This window comes from Oryza glaberrima, chromosome 2, assembly GCF_000147395.1.
Source record: "Oryza glaberrima chromosome 2, OglaRS2, whole genome shotgun sequence".
Taxonomy (NCBI): domain Eukaryota; kingdom Viridiplantae; phylum Streptophyta; class Magnoliopsida; order Poales; family Poaceae; genus Oryza; species Oryza glaberrima.
Window position 1 is genome coordinate 25917180 of NC_068327.1, and position 22746 is coordinate 25939925.

A 22746-nucleotide genomic window follows, 5' to 3' on the forward strand; every position below is an offset into this window, starting at 1 on the left:
ATTACTCCACCTGTTTTAAAATATAATAACCTAAAATCGACACCTCATTCGATTTTAGACGGTTATATTTTTAGATGAAATTGTCGAGAGGTAGTATCGAGGCCTTGGATTTAGGGTGTGTTTAGTTGGGGAAAAGGAAATTTTTGGGTGTCACATCGGACGTTTGACCGGATGTCGGAAGGGGTTTTCGGACACGAATGAAAAAACTAATTTCAGAACTCGCCTGGAAACCGCGAGACGAATCTTTTGAGACTAATTAAGCCTTCATTAGCACATGTGGGTTACTGTAGCAGTTATGGCTAATCACGGACTAATTAGGCTTAAAAGATTCGTCTCGCGATTTCCCCGTAACTGTGCAATTAATTTTTCTTTTTATCTATATTTAATGCTTCATGTATATGTCCAAAGATTCGATGTGATATTTTTGGGAAAAAATTTTGGGGAACTAAACGGGCCCTCAATGCACCCTTGTCAACGTCAACGTAGTTCACAGAATATCGTTGATGGACGATGGGACCATATAATTCACAGTTAAACTTAACATCACCATCTGTTCAAACACAAAATAAAACATATGAAAGCAAAGCAGAAAAAACGTGACAAATGGGTGCATGGTGAGGTTGTTCTTTGCCCTCACTAATCCATCTGCTGCATTATATATTTTTCAATAATAGATAGAAATCCATTGTCCATATCTACAACTGATATACACACAGTCAAATTGTTGAATTATACTCCGTATGACTGAAATTTTTGGGAAGTACAAAAATGATCTGACAAGTTGTAGACTTTACCTGAGGTGGTTGATATCTATAGAGAGCAGAGGGATACCAGGGAAAGCTCAGCTCGGGTTGATGTGTCGCAGGAAGTTTACAAGGCATATACTCAAAACTAGAACGATTAGAAAATCGTGATATTAATTACTAGGGTAATTTTGCCTTCCTTGAAATATATCTAAAGATACTACATTTTCTAGTATAAAATTTGATATCTCTAAGTATTTAGTACCTCAAAGATAACAAAAATTTTAATGTAAAATTTAAATACCTCAAGATACTTTCTCAAGTACTATAGAACTTCTCTAATTACTATGAATCAAAAAGAAATACCACAAAATATTTATACATTTATATATGTAAAAGCGGAGTAGTACTATGAACATGAAAGCAAGTGAAGCCTGAAAAGGGAATGTTGCCTTCACTACTCTAGTAATCTTGTGTACTAGAACGAATTGATATAAAAAAGACTCATAATTTCTCTGTGTCACAATTGGCAAACCTCTGGTACTGACTAGATCTGTTTGTGCAAACTACAACGCATGACCGGCCAATTGGCCAGGGATGAAAATGGTAGTATGAAAATTTCAGATCGTGTAGCCGTTTTCAGTTTTTACCGATCAATTCATTCACTAACGGAAATTTTCAGTAACTGAAATGGTAATGTTTTCCAGAAATGGTAATAAAACAGAAGAGGGGTTTTTCCAGTCGTTTCTTCGGAATCCGTTTTTTGTCCGGCCGGTAATTTCCGAAAAACTACCGGTGAAATTCCGGAAGTTCTTCTCTAGCCAATCATCCACCAATGCCGGTTGCTGTGGGTTATTCCCGTGAAATCCCAACCAAGCATCAATAAGACAGCAAGATCAATCAATTTTTGCTAGCACAACGCATCAGATCAATTCCGGATATCTTCGTCTTGGACCCTTCCGTCGCTTCGGCGCTACCTGCCGACCTACGTTCTTGTGCCAGGGTCTCATTTGGAGAAGGTTATTACATGGGCTAAATGGGCTGAAGACTTAGAGGTGGGATTAGGCCAAAATCACGAGAATATGTCTACTGATGAGGTCCGACATAGGTTATCCGTAGATATGCGATAGTTAAATACTTAAATTGTACGCGATGATATAATGCGTTGTTTTCGATGTGAATTTTTGGTTTCCACCTGATATCGATATACTTCTGTTCTGGTAGTTTTATTTTCGCTAAACTGATAGTACCGATATCGTTATCTTTTCCGGATGTACCGTTCCCGATTTTATTTCGGAGAAAAGGTAATGAAGGTGAGAGAGTGGTTTTTCAACAGTTTCTGACTGTTTTCATTTCGTAGGCCCAGTGTTCGTATAAAACACTTTTAGTGCTCCCTGTGGCGCAAAAGTACAATGAAGATAAGTTTGGATATTTTTTATCAAATGTTGCAATGAGGCACATATATAGTATAGTAACATCCACAACCATACAGAATTTAATTAACTTGAAATTTGATATTGGAGGCACGGTAAAACACACGTACATTATATGGTGAATAACAGGTAAAACTTGAGATCTCTTCTGCCTCATGCATCATGCACCCATAAACCGATACTACATCATAGCTTGTTACTTCGACGAGTCTTGTGACCGAAATCATTAATCGCTAGCTTCCCTGTGCGAGAAGAAGTCCAGCACCTTGGAGGACAGTTCAGGGAACACGCGAGTTGGACGGTATTCTCCGTCGAGGCAGACGATGGTGGCCTTCGCTTCCAAAACGAGCTGCCGTTATATTGCGTTGCATGCATCAAGAGACGGGAATTAAACGTCGTGACAAACAGCTCGCGTGCATATGCAGATATATGCGATTATGCAGGTTAGACATGTAATGTACTGAAAATGTAATGCACACGAAAAAAAAAAACTGAACCATTTCTTCTCTTCTCGCTAAGAAAACGTGCAGCAGTGCAGCTAGCACTTGGCATATGCACAGCATGCATTCACTACCCCCAAGACTACTCCTATAGATAGTCATGATGTAGAAGTGTCCAGAGAAGAGATAGAGTATTGACTGTCTATTTAGACCTGATCTCTATAATTAGTTCATATTTAGGTGTTTTTAAATGAAAAAAAATAAATATTTGTATAAGCACCATAATATTTTCGTAGGAGCATGTGACGAACATATATATATATATATTATAGATTAAATTTCATAAAACTACAGATACTTTGCACAATCTATCACAAAACTACAGATTTTAGAACTTGTTTCACAAAACTACAGGTTTAATATCTTCATTTATCACAAAACTACAGATTTAGTGTCTCCATTCTAAAACATGTAGTTTTGTAATTTTGTGATAAATGAAGAAACTAAATGTGTAGCATTGTGATAAAGGAATACACTAAATCTATATTTTTGTGGAACAAGTTCTTAAATCTGTAGTTTTGTGATAGATTGTACAAAGTACCTGTAGTTTTATGATAAACGAAGACACTAAATATGTAGTTTTGTGAAACAAGCTTTTAAATCTGTAGTTTTGTGATAAATTATGCAAAATACATGTAGTTTTGTGAAATTTACTCTATATTTTATTAACATATGCCGCAGTGTATTTTTGGTTGGATCAAACTATTTTGGACTTTCTGTCCGAGTTATAGCATTTACACGTGACCTCAGGTGACAAGTCAGCATTTTGCTTATACTCCCTCCATACTCGTAAATACAGTCGTTTAGATTAATGTTTAAGTCAAATCTTAGGAATATAAATCATAAATAACTCTTAAGTTGTTGAGTTTAAAAATATAAAAATTATATGAATAGATTTGTCTTGAAAATACTTTTATAAAAGTATACATATATATTACTTTTTAATAAATATTTTTTTAGAAATAAGAAGTAGTTATGTTTTGGAGACCGTGTTGCTGTCTAAAACGATTTTTTTTATAGAGGGAGTACGTGGTAATACACAATTAATGCTATAGACATCCTACATGAAGCACTGGGAATGCTCTAATTAATTACCTTGCGATCAGGCAACGTCTCGATGAATTGATCAGCGTATATACGTACACCCTTGATCTGTATTGTCACCTTTACAACAAAGTTGTCCCCGCGCTGGAAATAATGTTGCTTAATTAGTTTCCAGCCTTTAATGAGCTAAATTACTATTTTCTCCGTTCAAAGGTATTAAACGTTCAAAACTGATTCAGTTAAACTTTTAAAATTCCACCAACCAATAATTTCTCAAATATGATTAGCTTAAAAAATAGAAATGATACATATAGATTTACTTTGAAAAATAACATTGTCGTATCATAAATTTTACTATAACTTCTAACATAAAATTGATTATTGTAATTTTAAAGTTTGAACCTAGTCTTATCATAAACCTCAAAATTTTTAGCTAGAGGTATTTGTCACTAGTTTGAATTATTATTGCAAGTCTGTCACTAAAAGTTTACAAAAATATCATTAGAATTGTACTTCAAGTGGCATCCTTACAAAACTGACAAAAATCAGTGGCAAATTTATAAATGTCCTTATATTTTCTTGTGTGTATATGTATACCTTCAGAGGGGTGAAGTACTTGAAGTTCTGCTCCGAGACTGCCATCGCGTTGCCTGTGCACGCTGCCGTGCTTGCGCTTACTCCGAGAAATTCAGCCAACTCCTCTCGTGCTGCATGCAAATATGTGATTAATAGGTGATATTAATTAGGTGGTGTTTAGGAAGGAGGGACTCAAAAAAAAATTTAATTCCTATGAGAGAAACTTAATTCCTATGAGAGAAACTTATGTTTTTGTAAGAGTTCCTATGTCCCAAACACCCCCTTAGTTAATTCCTTCGAGGATAGTAACACTGCTACATGCAAATATTGTAATTACAGCAAACCTCGTTCGACGTAACTACCGTAGACAACGTTGTTGACAACGCCATACTGGTCAAGCTCGCAGTCGCGGACGCTCATCTCCATCTCGAAGAACTTGCGCGGCCTGAATTTCATCCAAAACACAAAGTTAAAAGTTAAAGAAAACGAACATCAACTTAATTTGGCACTCAATTACAACAGCTAGCCAAGCAAAATGGCACCCAAAATGTTGAGCAGCAAAGATGCATGGACCTTAATTTGACGTCGTGGTTGGTATTGTTATTGGCGCCGGAGAAAGCTGATTCATGGGAACAGAGAGCCCGTGCATGGTGGCGCCCGACGTGCAGCACGGCGAGGTGCAGGCAGCTAATACGGCGAGACCGAGCCGATCCAGCTGCAGCACGGGCCAGCGCATGCTGCGGCTGGCAGCTGGTGTTTGGGGCGAGGCTAACGCTTGGTTGCTTGATCATGGTGAGAGCTAACTGAGCCTGTGCTTGATCGATCTCTCCGCCTTTGGGCCGTATATATAGCGCAAAAACATGCAGTTGTCGAATGTGAAAAACATGCATCTGACCAGGTGATGGTCTCTGCTATTTTCCGGTCTAAAGTGACAAAATCCAATAGAGGATAGTACGATCCCGAGGGTGAAGTTTATTGGATTATTCGAGCCGACCCCCTTGTCAACGTCAGCGTAGTTCACAGATTGGTAGTACTGTTATCAATGGAACCATAATAAACGGTTAAACTTAACATCGTTACATCACCTATGGAACCAAGAACAGATCAAGAAAAGGAGGCCATACGGTTCAAACACAAGCAAAAACATACGAAAGCAATGCGGAACAACGTGACACACACAGGATACTTATGGGGCTCCATGGAGTATGGGCGCTGGATCAGACTAATTAAAATGATTATATGGGGCTACTGTTGAAATTATAAGCATATAATGATTTAACATATTCCATAAATAAATCATGACATTGCATGTCACGACCGGAAATAACCCAACGGGCGTTCCTTACGTGCGTGTATTATTCCTTGTCTCAGGAGGCAAGGTACACCAAAAGTTGATACATTTCAGAGTTTATCAAGCGGAAGCGTAAATAGTTAATTTATTACATGGGCGGCGAAGGCCCAGCACACAAGAAGACAAACGAAAAACAGCGGAAGACTAGGGCGACGACCACAGGCGCTTGACGGCAGGCACGAGCTAGACACCAAAGCCTTCATCTTCCAGGAACTCCTCTTCTGGGTTTGGGAAAAATTGAGCAAGACTGAGTACAACCACCGTACTCAACAAGACACACCCACAAGTGCAGAATAAATGCAAGGGAGTACAAGGAAGCCATAATATAGGGGGTTAGGGTTTGCAGTAAACAGTATTAAAAGACACTTAGTTGCTCAAAGCTATTTTGTAAACACGATTCTAGAGCTATACAATATTATTAATCAAGGTCGTGAACCCACACGAACCTGCCTTAACCCAAGGCATACGATGATTCAGACCGAACTGGCAACCCGACCCTGGGTCCCAGCTCGTCCCAAGCCAACCCAGGCCAACCATTCCACATTTTAGTTGTTAAGCAGGTTTTAAGAATTAAAACACTAACTTGGGTACATTGCTCGGCTTGCCCATAACCGAGGGCGCGGCTATTCGAATAGATTATACTCTGATCAAAGGTGTACATCTTTACCCACAAGACACATCTTCCTCACGTGTAACCACGTGCCACATACCACCACGGTATACGGACGGAAGACGTGACATAGTTTCCAACCCATCCTAGCCATAGACAAGAGTACCGACCCAACCCCACCTACGGCCGGAACCCCCGGGACAGGTAGGCAGGATTGAGCCCCTAGCAGCAGGACACCGGCCCTGTGCCATGACATCTCGACTACCGGGCCGCAGCTCGTGTAGCCTTCATTTGTCCTAGAGATGTCCATCGACCCCCGACTTCGTCCATCTCCATCCGTGTACTTTTGTTTATAACCAGACTGAGCCACAAACTAAGCCTTACCCACTAGACATATGGAAGTACGGTAGTGCTTTGCAACAGAGGCCCGAAGACCAGTCCTTATATGGCCGAGGTGCTACTATCAAAACCTGGCACCCCGAGCCCAGCCTAAAACCATTTTGAGGATTTTGAATGGAGGGGGAGGTGTGAATCCAATTCCACAATAATCCAACCATTCCATAGTGTCGAGGTGATGAGAATATTCCCAAAGTCTAGAGTTGTAAAACCACCTAATGTTGCCTAATTAACCAGCGAAGCATCTATCTAAATTCGTACTAGTGGTACCATGAGTAGAGCGTCCACTAGTTGGGGTTTTGTTTATTCTAGGGTGAACAAGGTAATAATAACAATAACAATAATAAGGTCATAACAAAGGTAAATAGGCATGGCTAAATAAAACAGTGATAACGCGGGAATTTAAATAAAGCGATAATGCAATAATTTAAATCAAAATAATTTCATAAACTGGGATTCAATATGTTCAAGGATGATGTGACTTGCCTTGCTCGCTTTCCCAAACGTCGGCTTTAACCTCCACGAAGAGCGGATCTTCCGAAGCTGCAGCGTCTACACGACCAACGGAAAAGAAAAGGCTTTTACTCTAATAAACTCCATATAACAAGCAGGAACAAAACACAAAAATGGGTTCTTGACTTCTTAAGGAAAAATTAGAGACTTGAACGGTCCAATTCCGAGTTCAAATGGCCAAGTTATGGCCATTTGAAGTTTATATGCTCTTTAAATGAATATTTACGAATTTCTTCATTTAAATTTTAATTTTTAAAAAAGGATTTATTGCGTCAGCCGAGGGGAGAGGGCGCGCGGACCGGGTCCACGGGAGTGGGGCCCACGCGGCAGACTCACGGTCCACGGTGGACCGGGTGCACCCGGGCTCGCACCGGCCGGCGCTGTGGGCCCCACGCGTCAGCCGCACCCGAGGGCGCGGGCGGCTGATGGCCGGGCCCCACGCGGCGGCCACTCGGCGCGCCCGAAGGCGGCCACTCGGCGCGGCCGGCGGGAGGCGGCGCCCGCGCCCCTATGGTCGCCGGCGGCGGCCATAGGCACGGCGGAGCGGCGGCCGAGAGAGAGGAAGGGAAGGGGGAAAAGAGGCGGCGGTCCACAGCTCACCCTAGGTCGACGGCGACGACGAAAAAGGCGGCCGAAGCGGAGGAAAGCGGCGGCGCGGCTCGGGTCGACGGGGGTCGACGGCGTTCCGGCGGTCGGCGGACTCGGCGAGGGGGTGGACGGGGTCGACGGCGGTGCAGCGGAGCTGGAGGAGGTGACGCCGGGGCGGGAGACGGTCCCGACGAGCGGAGAAGGCCGGTCGGAGGTCGTCGGCGACGGAGGAGAGAGAGAACGATGGCGCGAGCTCGATTCCGGCGAGGAGGAAGAGCGGCGAGAGGCGGAAACGGACGGAGGAGGTGCGGGGAGGGTTTAAATAGGGTCTGGAGGGGCAGAGAGCGGCCGGGGAGGAAGGAAACCGGCGCGGGAGGTCGGCCGCCATCAATGGCGCCAACGAGATTTGCGGGGGCAAATCCGCCCGTTTGAACGCAAGAGAGAGGGGAAAATGGGGGGAAAGGGAGAGGGGATCACGGGGAATGATTCCCCCCACTTTATTGCACGCGGGGACGACGGGAGGCGGCGGGATTCGCGGCGGCGGCAGCGCTAGGGCGCGGGCGATGCGGCGGGAGCGGCGGGAGGTCGGGGATGACGGGTGGGCCCCACCCGTCAGCGAGGGTGGCGGGCGGGCCCGCCCGTCAACGGCGCGCGCGCGGGGAGAGGCCGAGTGGGCCGCGGGGAGAGGAGAGAGAGAGAGAGGGGGGAGAGATGGGCCGGGCCGGCCCAAGGGAGGGAAGGGGGACTTTTAGGGTTTTTCTTTTTATAAAACTTTTTCAACTTTGTTTATTTCTTCTTAATTATTATTTGTGCTCTGAAATTTCCACTAAAATTTATTTACACATTTTAGGCTTTTAGGAAATATACAAAAATCCTCTAAGCCTTATTTGACTTTTACTTTGCACATTTTAATTTTTGGAGGCTTTCACAAGGATTTTAATTATTCTAGGCATAATTTTAAAGGATATATTTTAGGGTCGTTTTGGGACGTGACAAGATGTAAAGCAGATTGAACGCATCATTAGATCTACACATGTAAACTAAGCAGTAAAACATGAACAGATCAAATACACGCAACATGTCGAACATGTACCGAGGTGGCGGAAAGACCGGTTGCTCGGCAGGAACTACTCACGGTTGCGAGCGTCGACGAAGGCGCGAAGCACGCAAGCGGAGAGGAAGGCGAGCCGTCGCGGACGAACAGGGAGCAGTCGCGCGAAGCGCTTCCCAAAAACCTTATTGCCGCCTTCTCCCGGTGCAGGATGTCGAAGGCAGAGGTTCCGGAGACCTGCTCTCCCGATCGCCGGTGCACGCTGGCGAGCGGGATGGAGTAGTCTACGAGCGATGGCGCAGTACAGAGTAGGAGGCAAACCCTAGATTGATTTCGCGTGTGTTGCGTGAAGGTGGCGGCTCGGTTTATATAGAGATAGATCGCCTGATCAGGGCGCCCGCGTAAACCGAACCGGATAAGTCACGCGTAACCTATCCGGACTCCATGCCGTTTTCACGCACCGGATTTTTCGGAATGATTCCAAAACAAAACAAATTCGAATTTCCCACAGCAAAACAAAACTGCAAAAGGAGGCTGCATCTGCGCAAGGGTGAGGAGCCAATTTTGCGGACCATTCGACGCGTACGTCGTGCACGCGCGCCGCCGGCCCAGCCCGGCCCAGCGAGGCGAGGCGAGGCGAGCGAGCGCGTGTGTTTCCCCTCTTCTCTCCACCACACATGCTTCAAGTGGCTAGGAGGGTATCCTCTCTTTTAAGGAGGTCCCCGTCTCCTAGAATAAGCAAAGTGGTACTAAACTCCACATGCATGCCATCCCATGAGGTGGGCTTTTGTGATTTTCCAAAGAATTAATCTTCGAATGGGCCTTAGCCCATCTATTAATTCCAACAATCCCCCACCAAATCTCAAAATCCCACTGAGATTTGCCTTTTCCAATGTACTGTTTATATACCAGCGGTTCGATGGAGACCGATTAAGGTTGAACATCCACCTAGAACTCCAAGCTACACTTACTCACAACTTGAACAATGGACTAGGCCTTGAATTGCAAGTCTTGTGCAAGCAAGTTTCACTCAGAGTCTTATCTAGTAATAGACCGACTATAGACTACCCCTCGGGTGGAGCGTATAAGTCATACTCCTAGGTCTTTAGTAAGCTTCCTAGAAGATTCACCCAAAATTTCTATAGACTACGACCAACAGTCAAGCTTACAAAGGTGAGTTCTTTCAAGAATACTCTGCATGACAGCATCTTCGCTAATTAAAGGCAACAGAACTCATTAAGGCATAGCCAACCTGCCTTGCAGCTCACGAGAGTACATGCATCTTCACTTAGAGAGGGTATAGATTGATACTCTCCTCTAGTTTACTAATGATTTGTTCTTCCCAGGTTCTAATTCACGGGATCTCCGATCACATAGACTGGATTACCACCATAGTATAACTCACATGGGTCTCAAACCCATATACTTCGATGCATTATCTATCACATTTCGTGATAGTCCCTTCGTGAAGGGATCTGCCAGGTTTCTAGCTATTTGGATGTAATCCAACGTTATAACTCCGGAGTTTCTCAATTTCCTGACAGACTTCAATCGTCTTTTCAGATGTCTAGACGATTTCATATTATCCTTAGAACCATTCACTTTGACAATTACCGTTTGATTGTCACAGTTCATAAGGATAGCCAGCACCGGTTTTTCAACAATAGGTAGATCCATTAATAGATCACGCAGTCATTCTGCCTCAACAGTAGCAGTATCCAGTGCCGTCAGTTCTGCTTCCATGGTTGACCTCGTCAAAATGGTCTGTTTGCAAGACCTCCACGAAACAGCACCACCACCCAGTGTGAAGACATATCCACTAGTGGCTTTCATCTCATCCACATCAGAGATCCAGTTAGAATCACTATAACCCTCCAGTACCGCAGGATACCTAGTATAGTGAAGCCCCAATTCCATAGTACCTTTCAGATAGCGCATTACTCGCTCAAGCGCACGCCAGTGATCATCTCCCGGATTAGAGGTAAACCGGCTCAACTTGCTCACAGCAAAGGAGATATCAGGCCTAGTTGCACTAGCCAGGTACATCAGCGAGCCAATGATTTGGGAGTATTCCAGTTGATTCCTAGCAATTCTTTTGTTCTTGCGAAGCAACAAGCTAGGATCATAAGGTGTTGGAGAAGGCTTACTATCAATGTAGCCAAAGCGATTTAAGATCTTCTCCGCATAATGGGACTGCAAGAGTGTAATCCCATTCTCACCTCTAATTAGCTTAATGTTTAAGATAACATCAACTACTCCCAAATCCTTCATATCAAAATTTTGAGACAAGAATGATTTAACCTCATTTATCACCTCAAGGTTTGTCCCAAATATCAGTATGTCGTCAACATACAAGCACAGAATAATTCCCTCACCCCCACCATGGCGATAGTACACACATTTATCTGCCTCATTGACTGCAAAGCCTGCAGATGTCAATGTTTTGTCAAATTTCTCATGCCATTGCTTAGGAGCTTGTTTCAGACCATACAAAGACTTCAACAATTTGCACACTTTGCCTTCTTGACCTTCAACTACAAACCCATCAGGTTGATCCATATAGATCTCCTCATCTAGCTCTCCATTAAGAAAAGCTGTCTTAACGTCCATTTGATGAATAAGAAGACCATGTGAGGCTGCTAGGGAAAGTAGCACACGAATTGTGGTTAATCTAGCAACAGGTGAGTAAGTGTCAAAGAAATATTTGCCTTCTTTCTGAGTATAGCCCTTAGCAACAAGCCGAGCCTTGTACTTTTCAGTAGTACCGTCAGGCCTAAACTTCTTCTTGAACACCCACTTGCACCCCACAGGTTTACACCCATAGGGTCGCTCTGTCACCTCCCAAGTCCCGTTTCACTACGGACAGCCTCCTTCCAGTAGTTTGCATCAGGAGATGCATATGCTTCTGAAATTGACTTAGGAGTGTTATCCACGAGGTACACAGTGAAATCATCACCAAAGGACTTAGCCGTCCTTTGTCTCTTACTCCTTCGAGGAGCTTCACTAACATCCTCCTCAGAGACATGTTCATGTGTATGTTCAATTTGTTCTGGTGGTGTGATTGAACTGGGAATTATTTCAGAGGGTTGGCTCGAACCACTATGTGTATCCTTCATTGGGAAAAAGCTCTCAAAGAAGGTAGCATCACGAGACTCCATAATTGTACCAACATGCATGTCAGGTACCTCGGATTTAACTATTAAAAATCTATAGGCAATGTTGTGATGAGCATATCCCAGAAAGACACAGTCCACAGTCTTAGGTCCAAGTTTGCGCTTCTTCGTTATTGGTACATTGACTTTCGCCAAACACCCCCATGTGCGCAAATAAGAAAGTGATGGTTTTCTCCCAATCCATATCTCATATGGTGTTTTGTCTTTATTTCTGTTAGGAACTCTGTTTAACACATGATTCGAGATCAACAATCCCTCCCCCCACCATGCCTTAGGTAGTCCCGCGGTGTCCAACATGGCATTCACCAAGTCAGTCAGTGTGCGGTTCTTCCTTTCAACAATCCCATTAGACTCGGGAGAATAGGGAGGCGTCCTCTCATGTATGATGCCATGTTCCTCACAGAATAAGTCAAACTCGTTCGAGAAAAACTCTCCACCACGATCAGACCTAAGCCTTTTTATCTTTCTGTCAAGTTGATTTTCAACTTCTGCCTTATAAATTTTAAAATAGTCTAGAGCCTCGTCTTTCGTTTTCAACAAGTACACATAGCAAAATCTAGTAGCATCATCAATCAACGTCATGAAATATCGTTTTCCACCCTTCGTCAACACCCCATTCATTTCACAAAGATCTGAATGTAGGAGTTCTACTGGTGCCAAGTTTGTCTCCTCGGCAACCTTGTGAGGCTTGCGAGGTTGCTTCGATTGCACACAACTATGGCACTTAGAACCTTTGACAATGGAAAACTTAGGAATTAAACACATGCTGGAAAGCCAAGACATCAAGCCAAAATTAATATGACATAAACGTGAGTGCCAAACATTAGCCTCATCATCCACACTAGCACAAATATGGTTCACAGACTTATTGCAGAAATCAGAAACGGAAAAACGGAACAGGCCTCCGCACTCATAACCTTTACCAATAAAATATCCATGTTTAGACACGACTACTTTATTAGACTCAAAAACCAACTTAAATCCGTCTCTAGTCAAACGGGAGCCACTAACAAGATTCCTGTCGATAGAAGGGACATGCTGCACGTTCTTCAGCTGCACGATCTTTCCCGAAGTAAACTTCAGATCTACCGTGCCAACACCATTCCCCATTAGGACGGTGGAACCCCGTGCGACCTGATAAGAAGAAAACAATGAGATGCTAGCACAAACATGTACATTAGCCCCAGTATCAACCCACCAATTAGTAGACTGATTAACTGAAAAAACAGTAGGTAAATTACCACACCCGCTTCCATCTCCAGTGTTGCCAATGGTCACATTAGCAGACTTAGAAGTCTGCCCTGCAGATGCCTTCATCCCCTTGCACTGTGGACACTTCCTAGCCAGATGACCAGGTTGCCCATACACAAAGCAAGTCCTCTCATCCTGGTTAGGATTATTGTTGTTCTTCTTCTGCTTCTTGAAGTTGGTGGTCTGTTGAGCTTTGTATTTCCCCTTGCTCTTGTTCTGGGCCTTGTGCACAACATTGGCACTGGACTGCCCACCATCGCCCTTAGACACGGTGTCTTTTTCCCGAGCTTTCTCCTCAACATCAAGAGACGCTATCAACCCCTCAACGGAGTATTCCTGTCTCTTGTGTTTGAGTGCAGTACCGAAACTTCTCCATGATGGAGGTAGTTTCGCAATAATGTATCCGGCCACAAATTTGTCGGGTAAGACACAATTAAGGAGTTTGAGTTCCTTAGCCATGGTTTGTATCTCATGAGTCTGTTCGACTACAGAACGGTTGTCAGCCATCTTGTAATCATGAAACTGCTCCATGATATATAGATCATTGCTAGCATCAGTAGCACCGAATTTAGTATTCAGTGCATCCCACAACTCCTTAGCGTCGGTCATATGCATATACACCTCGACCAGACGATCGCCTGATCAGGGCGCCCGCGTAAACCGAACCGGATAAGTCGCGCGTAACCTATCCGGACTCCATGCCGTTTTCACGCACCGGATTCTTCAGAATGTTTCCAAAACAAAACAAATCCGAATTTCCCGCAGCAAAACAAAACTGCAAAAGAAACAAAACAAATCCAAATTTCTCGCAGCAAAACAAAACTGCAAAAGGAGGCTGCATCTGCGCAAGGGTGAGGAGCCAATTTTGCGGACCATTCGACGCATATGTCGTGCACGCGCGCCGCCTGCCCTGCCAGGCCAGGCGAGCGAGCGCGCGTGTTTCCCCTCTTCTCTCCACCACACATGCTTCAAGTGGCTAAGAGGGCATCCTCCCTTTAAGGAAGTCCCCCTCTCCTAGAATAAGCAAGGTGGTACTAAACTCCACATGCATGCCATCCCATGAGGTGGGCTTTTATGATTTTCCAAAGAATTAATCTTCGAATGGGCCTTAGCCCATCTATTAATTCCAACAGCTACAGTAGCATAAGAGAAAGGTCAATAATATAGCTAACCGCTGGTTGCTTCTATGTCCAAATAACTATTGCTAAAGCCTACTCCCTCCGTCCCATAAAAAGATGATTTCTAGGGGGGAAGTTTTGTCCCAAAAAAACCAATCCCTGCTCACAAAACGAGAAACATTCAATTACCCCGTCCTCTTTCTCCTGCTCCTACTCCAGAAATCTTATCTCATCGGTTCTCCCCCATCTTATCTCCTCCCACCAATTTCTCTCCTCTTCAGAAATCACGTTCACACGACAGTGCCTTCATCGCTCTGCCGCTCCATCTCCCTCTCCGCCTTCTCCCGTTCCTCCCCGCACCTCCCTCCCGCTCCATCATCTCTCCCTGTCCGTGGCCTTCTGCATCAATCTCGATGTGGTGATAGAGGCATAAGCTTGCAAGGAGGGAGATCCAACGCAGCCGACGGTGGCGTCAGATGGATGCGGCTCGGATGCGATGGTGAAGGTGAGAGCGACGAGCGGATGCGGCGTCGATGGTGGGGGCGGCCACGAGCGGAGGCGGCGTTGTCAGCGGGGGCGGCCACGAGCGGACGCGGCGTCGTCGGCGGGGGCGGCCATGAGCGGACGCGGCGTCGTCGGCGGGGGCGGCCATGAGCGGACGCGGCGTCGTGGCGGCAACGAGTGGACGCGGGCGTTGGCGAGATGCTGTAGTATTTCTCTTTTTCTCTGTTCTTGCTCTTCTCTGTTCTTCTTGATACTTGCTAGTTCATGCAAGCATTTGTTTTTTTGATTAACTGGAGATGTTATCTTTTCTTCTTGCAAGTGTAAAATTTGATTAGTTCTTTTTTTTTTCTAGATTTGAGATATGTTTCTTCTTTCAGCATTGTAAATTTCACAAAAAAAAATGTCTTCTTTTCGGGCACAGATGCCTGTGTATGCATTGTAGTACTACTGATGAATAGGTACAGAGAGTGGCAGTGACGATGAATGGCTGTGGTTAATAAGGGCACTTTGGTATTTTCACTTCATCCCTAAACCTGCATCGAGAATCCAGAAATCGATACTTTCTTAGACGGAGGGAGTAGTAGTAGTACAATCGTTAGCCACCACCACCGCATGACTAGTATATGCATTCAACCAACTAGATGACAAACATCAGATAATAAAAGAAAAGGAGAGGAATAAGATCATGACAAGTAAGAAGCTGTTCCTCTCGTCGACGATGAGATCAAAAGTACCAACGGGGCACATTAAATTACCCTTAATTTTTTTGGCACCACTGCTCGTCGTGGTGAGGCAAGCTCCGCTTCCAACCTGTTTGGAACTCCGGCCGGCGGCCAGTATTCCTCTAATGATCTAATCCGCCCATGCACCAACACGGCAACACCACCCTGGCATGCATCGATCTGGATATTGGCAGCATTTTCGTGGGCGTGGCTAATGGGCTATCGATCCCCATCCCCTATACACTCCTCTCCCCTTTTCTCCTCCACTTCTTCTCTTCCTACTACACCATAAATTTAAAAAAAATAAAAAGACAAAGTTGAAAAAAATTATATATAAAATACTATATATAAAAAATATTTGAATTCAAATTTAAATTTGAAACTGGTATGTAAAACTTTGAATCTATAAACTAATATTTAAATTCAAATTCGAATTTGAAACGGGTATGTAAACTTTTGACTTATAAACTTTGGGTCTATAAACTAATATTTGAATTTAAATTCAAATTTGAATCGGGTATGTAAACTTTTGACTTATAAACTTTAGTTCTATAAACTTTAGGTGTATAAACTTTAGATGTATAAAAATACTATATATATAAAATATTTGAATTCAAGTTCAAATTTGAATTGGATATAATTCAAATTCAAATTTGAATCGGGTATATAAACTTTTGTCTTATAAACTTTGGGTCTATAAACTTTAGGTGTATAAACTTTAGATGTATAGAAATACTATATATAAAAAAATATTTAAATTCAAATTTAAATTTGAATCGGACATATAAACTTTTGACTTATAAACTTTGGGTCTCTAAACTTTAGGTCTCTAAATTTTAGATATGTAACTTGAGGTGTACAAACTTTAGGTGTATAAATTTACTAAAATAGGAAAGTAATGTGGTGAAAAAAAAACCACGTGGAGGATGAGAGATGGGGATCGATCGCCCCGGGCGATCGCTCGCCCAGTAGGACTAGGGATATTTGGCGTAGCGGCGGAGGAGGGCAGAGCACAGGGAATATATCGAATTTATTTCATTCTAAAACTAAACATACACATGCTAAATCATCATTCTCAAATTATTTTCATCATATTTCAATCCAAATCATTTCATCATTTCTCTAATATCTAACATATATATTCACAGTAAAGCGTGAGACATCATCTAGTTTTTCATATATGTGTGTCTAGTTAAGAATAGAAAGCATTCTAAATAGTAATGGAAGGTAATTAAACTACCCCATCCCTCACGGAAAATCATGGAAATATACGGAAACTAAGTATTTGGATATATGGTAATATATCTCTAACATCATGGGAACTAAAGTATTTTAAAAGTAGAAACTAAGTATATTTGCAATTTCCGTGTAATATAGAAACTAAATATTTGAAAATATTACTTGAAAATATAGAAATGGGCATATTGCAATGAACACGTACCTAGCTAATCTTGCCGTGTATGACGTTTTTAATTTCCTTAATTATTAATGTGAGGTACGTCTTATTTCCAATTATAGCTCACGCACAGTTTTTTAATTATGGAACATGATTCATATGCTTTTTTGGGTTATTTTTTAGTATGCTAAAATTTTGGGTTTTCGTACCTAATTTTGCCGTGTATACTGTTTTTAATTTTATTATTATTGTGAGGTCTCATTTCCAATTTCACGCGTGGTTTTTAAGTATGTGGTACGAAATTACCGTTTGCAATTTTCACACATGGTTTTTAATTAAGTATATGGTACGAAATTGCCGTTTGCAATTTTGGGAAATGTATCGAAACTTGAGTTAGTAAAATTTCGTAACTTCTATGCGAAGGTACATATTTTTTTCCTCAATTTTCTGGGAAATTTTAGTGAAATTAATTATTTAAAATGAATAACGAAGAACTAAATATTTGAAGAATTCTGAATGTAGTATGTACAGACTATGTGGTTAGGTATGCGATTTTTTATTAAATAAGTAATAATGGTAGATAGAATTATCTTAATTGATTATTTCAAAAGATAGGTGAGAATTTAGGTATACATAACAGAATCAATATACAAATGCAAAAATAAAACTTTATTTGACTGTGGTCCAAGAAACTTCATCATAATAAGCATTATAAATGATGTTTTAAAAGCGTCTTCTCATCCTTGGACATGCTTCCTCTACGTTGTTTTGAAAGAATTCAAAATTATAAATTGGGTACACATACTTGCCCACAAAAATATTGGAAATGAAATAAAATTGTTTAATTTAATGATTTCGTTCCTAATTAAGTCCTAGTCATGAATAAAACCCCAACATATACACGTGACGCAAAACGTCTCCAATGTACTTGTATTAAATTTTCAACTTTGACTTTATTAAATATACATTAACTTTGCTTAACAGTACATTATTATATACCTAACTAATTATTAGCCTGGATAGTACATATACAAAATTAAACTTCTATAAAAAAATTCCAACATACACATGTGCTGTGTACATTCAAGTAGAATTAAAAATGCACCAAAGCAGGAATTCTGAAAACCTCGGTCGTGGATTGCACTCGACATACACAAGTGTTGTGTATGCCAGGTAAATCAAATACTTTTTTGTACGGTTTTGGATCGAAAAACCGGCCATACACACATTCTGGTTTGACACAAAACCCTTAGAGAAGCCTGGATTGGTCGTGTGGGACCAACGCGACCCCTTTGATCGATTTTGCAGGACCGACTTTCTTTGTGCCATCTCACGGGTAGACACAACTAGGGGTGTCAACGAGCCGAGCTCGAGCTCGTCTGTCTAGGCTTGAGCTCAATACAAGCTCGAGCCGAGCCTATAAAATATTCGAGCTTTCCGACAGGCTCGGCTCGAGCTCGACTACCGAGCTTGATTTTCAAGTAAAACAACATATATTTCAAAGATAATCTTTAAAAAATAATTAATTTCGAGTTAGGCATACAAATAACATATTTGATCTCCTAATTTATTAAATAACAACAAAAATCATATATTACTAGGCTCGTTAGAAGCTCGAGCTCGGCTCGACAAAGCTCGCAAGCTTAGGAAGAGGCTCGAGCTCAGCTCGTTTGAAGCTTGAGCCGAGCTCGAATCGAGCCTTGGATGAGCCGAGCTCGAGCAGCTCGCGAGCCTCGAGCTTTTTTAACAGCCCTAGACACAATATACATACTTTTTTTAAAGGTAAAAATTCAACTTACACATGTATAGCGTACGTGCAAGCAGAGTTAATTTTTAAAATGCGCATTATTTTTAAAATAGACATTACTTTTAAAGCATTATTTTAAAATATGTTTTTTATTATAATTTTAACTATAACTTTACTAAAATATATATATTAGCTTTATTTCACAATCCACTATTACACACCTACCTAATTATAAGTTTGGATAGTACATACCTAGAATCAAATTAAAAAAATCAAACTAAGTTTGTTTGAACTTGTGAGTAAACGTTTTAATGTTGATACCTATTTATTTTAAGAAAGCATAAATTGGGTATGTACTCTCCTACAAAATATTGGCAATAAAATAAAATTGATTAATTAAATGATTTCATTAATAATTAAGTCCTAGTCATGAATAAAAACCCAACATGTACACGTGATGCAAACGTCTCCAATGTACTTGTATTAAATTTTTAACTTTTGACTTTATTGAAATATACTTTACTTTATTTCACAGTTCATTATTATATACCTAACTAATTATTAGTTTAAATAACATTTGATGACGAATCAAGTCACAATAAAATAAATGATAATTATTTTTTTTTTTGATAAGGCAAATGGTCAAACGTTGGACAAAAAGTCAACGGTATCATACATTAAAATAGGGAGGTAGTACTTTTTTACTGCATTGGATAAAAAAATCGACCATATACACATTCAGTAGACACAAGGTGTCCTTAGGCCATGGCCAACACTCCATGCTAGAGTGTGATCTCACCCCTCCCGAAGCGAATATTCGCGCCAGCTCGGCCGGGACCGCGCCCTCGCAAAGCGCCTCAACCCCCTGCAGAGCGTCGCGTAGATTCGTCAGCTTTTGGCGAGGAACGGGCAAGGAACTGCGTTGGGGGAGAGGTGTCGCCTCGGGACGTTATGGCCAACTACCTCCCATGCCAAGGACAAAGATGGCGAGGATGTACAAGGGGAGAAGAAGATGGCCCCGATCCCACTGCCGCCGCGGCTCGATCCGTCATTGCCGCCTCGATCTGCCACCGCCGCCACTCGATCTGCACCGGGGAGAGAGGCGGCGCCGCCAGGGAGGGGAGCACCGGGGAGAGAGGGCTGGGGAGGGGAGAGGCGGCGTTGTCAGGGAAGGGAGAGCCGGAGAAAGAGGAGGCGTGGGAAGAGATTGGGAGGGGAGATATGGTGATGAGAGGAGGGGTTGATGTTTATATATGTTTGTGAGTTTTAGGGGACATACTGTAAATATTGGACTTATATGCGAATAAAAATAATCTAAGGGTTTAAATGCAAAATATAGACGACTGGCAGATACTGACTTATAAAAATAAGATGGAGGTAAGGCTTGTATTGTGTGAGGCATATCCTTACCCAGATCTTTGATCATTTCTGCATTGGTCATGTGGGACCAGCACAATCCCATATATTGGTTGATTGGTTGTGCAGGACGGACCGTGTCCGTGCCGCGGCGCGGCCACGGTGCTGCTACTGACCTTCAGCCAAATAAAACTAGACCAACGGATTAAGATGGTATGCCACATTTAATCACTTCAAGAAAACTCCTGAACGAGATGTGATTAAGGCCCTGTTTGGAGCCAAACCCCTGCTGTACCTGGAGCTCAGTCAAACAGTTTCAGCTCTATTTAAAATGACAGTTGAGCTAGGTAGAGTTCTTTCACAAAATAAACTAGAGAGGTGGAGCTAGGTTCAGCCTGCTCCACAACTTCTCTACAGACCCAACTCCTAGAGCTAAATTTAGGGGCCATTTAGTACTGCTCCAACTCCTAAATTTAATTCCAGGAGTTGAATCTGGAGTGGAGTTGTGGAGCTGTCTAAATCCAGCTTCACAACTCTAGTACATTTTATGAGAGAGCTTCACTGTAACACCCTGAAAATTCGACCGATAAAAATCTAAACTCTAAAAATATGGGCCTTCAAAAACTTTTTAAATAAATTGCATCATGCCGATTTTATTCGCCTATTTCATTGGATTCTGATTTTGGAGTTTGTTGATCGCGAATAAAGAATAATTAATTAGGAATAAAACCTAAAATTAAATGAGCAAAATAAATAACTGAAATATAATTTAAAATAAAGGTTGAGGTGGGGATAGAAATGAATAAAATATTATCGCGATCATATTTGTATTAATTAAATCTAAATACGACGGAATGAGAATTAACTCTAATTAAAATCAAGTAAATTATATAAAAATAAAATATGGGTACAATTAATCTAGAGTGGATCCATTGGTTGGGATAATACATATATTGAGTAAACTTCATTTATACAACATTTAGAAATTATAGAATCAAATTTATATGGGAAATAAACTAAAATCGGGATAAATAGGAAAATACACTGTTTATTATGGCGCAGGTGTTCGATGCGGTCCCTAGCCTTCCCCCTCCTCTCCCACCTCTGCGCCCTAGCCGGCCTTGAGCCCCACGACGCCGCCGCCCGTCGCGTCGCGTCGCCGCCCCGCGCCGTCGCCGTCGCCATCTGCCGCCGCGCGCCGTCGCCATCGTCGCGCGCCGTCGCGTCGCCTCGCGCCCCGCGCCCCTGCCCCGCCGCGCGCCCGTCCCATCGCCGCGCGCTGCCATTCCGTCGCCTCGCGCCGCGTCGCCGTCGCGTCGTCCGTCCCGTCCCCACGCGCCGTCGCCATCACCACCCCCGCGCCCCGCGCCGCTGCCACGCCGTCGCGTCGCCGCGGCCGTCTGCCACTCGCCGTGCGCGTCCCGTCGCCGCGCGTGTTCCGTCGCCACCTCGCGCCCCGTGCCGCCGCTGCCGCGCCGTCGCTGTCTCCGTTCCGTCGCCGCACGCGCGTCCCATCGCCGCCTCACGCCCCGCACTGCCGTCGCGTCACCCCCCTTCACCGCCCCCTCTCTTTCTTTCCCCCTCTCCCCTATAAAAACCCCGGCCCCTTCCCCCTTCTCCACCCCACTCCATTCCCTCCTCCTCTCCCTCTCCCCCTTCTCCACGCGCCGCCATCGTCGTGCCGCCGCGCCGCCGCCTTCGAAGCCGCCGCGCCGTGCATCACCGCCTTGCGCCACCGTCGCCGCCGCCGCCATCGGTAAGCTGCCGCCCCCCCCCCCCCTTCATGCGCGCTATCGCCGCCGCCGCCTCGGGTAGGGAGAGAGAGAGCCGAGAGAGAGAGAGAGAGGAAGGGAGAAGCCGAGGGAGAGAAGGAAGAAAGAAAGAAAGAAGGAGAGAAACCGGGAGGGAGAGAAAGAGAAGGAAAAAAGAAAAGAAAAGAGAGAAAGAGAAAGAAAAAGAAAAGAAAAGAGAGAAAGAGAAAGAGAGGAAAATAGAAAAGAAGAAAAGGTGAAAATAGAAGAGAAATTAGGGGAGAGATTAGGAGGATTTAGGAAATAAAAATGGTCGGGGTTAATCATAGATTATTTTTGGAAATTCCTAGAGTGTAATAGTATTTCGATCGAAATTCCGGGTTAATTATAGAAATATATTTCTTGATAGGATTAGATTAAAATTGGTAGTAATTTAGATGTAATTAATAACTAAACAATTAGATGAATTCTTATAGATTATTATAGATTATTTTTGGTAATCTCTATAAGTCATCGATTCACGGTAGAAATTCGGATTTAAGTACTAGGAATTTTAGCCGTGTATTATATTTAATCGTTTAGTCATAGACTAAATTAAATCGTACAATATTATAAGATAATTTTAGGATTTTGTCCGATATTTAGGTCGCGATAGAAATTTCAAACCTATTATATGGATGTAATACCCGGGCGGATTAAATTAAAAACTTGTGCTAATAAAATAATTATGCCACAAAATAGTTTGGGGATGGATGGAGTTAAACAAACGGAGTAGCTCTATTTCACGAACGAAAATAGATAATGTAAGAAACCGACTTCCGCGCTTGATATCTTCTTGGATTTACTTGGATCTTTATTTGAATTCTAACCGAAATCAAATCGTTTCTTCGCACGTAATTATAGAGCCCGAGGGAGTTGCGGAT

General features: G+C 42.8%; 1 protein-coding gene across 4 annotated transcripts; it reads right to left on the bottom strand.

Moving 5' to 3' along the window:
- Positions 1 to 2122: 2122 nt before the first annotated feature.
- On the bottom strand, positions 2123 to 5099 carry LOC127761101 (acyl-acyl carrier protein thioesterase TE3, chloroplastic-like). Of its 4 annotated transcripts, none has more exons than XM_052285322.1 (5): positions 4870 to 5099; positions 4641 to 4741; positions 4318 to 4427; positions 3772 to 3864; positions 2124 to 2507 (listed from the first exon to the last, which is right to left on the bottom strand). In XM_052285322.1, the coding sequence occupies exons 1-5, from the start codon at positions 5085 to 5087 to the stop codon at positions 2403 to 2405; spliced, it is 627 nt and encodes a 208-aa protein (XP_052141282.1). In that variant the 5' UTR covers positions 5088 to 5099; the 3' UTR covers positions 2124 to 2402. The 4 variants fall into 4 exon arrangements, with proteins under 4 accessions (XP_052141283.1, XP_052141282.1, XP_052141281.1 ...); XM_052285321.1 differs by having other exon boundaries at positions 2127 to 2525; positions 4659 to 4741; XM_052285320.1 differs by having other exon boundaries at positions 2140 to 2525.
- Between the last annotated feature and the right edge of the window lie 17647 nt (positions 5100 to 22746).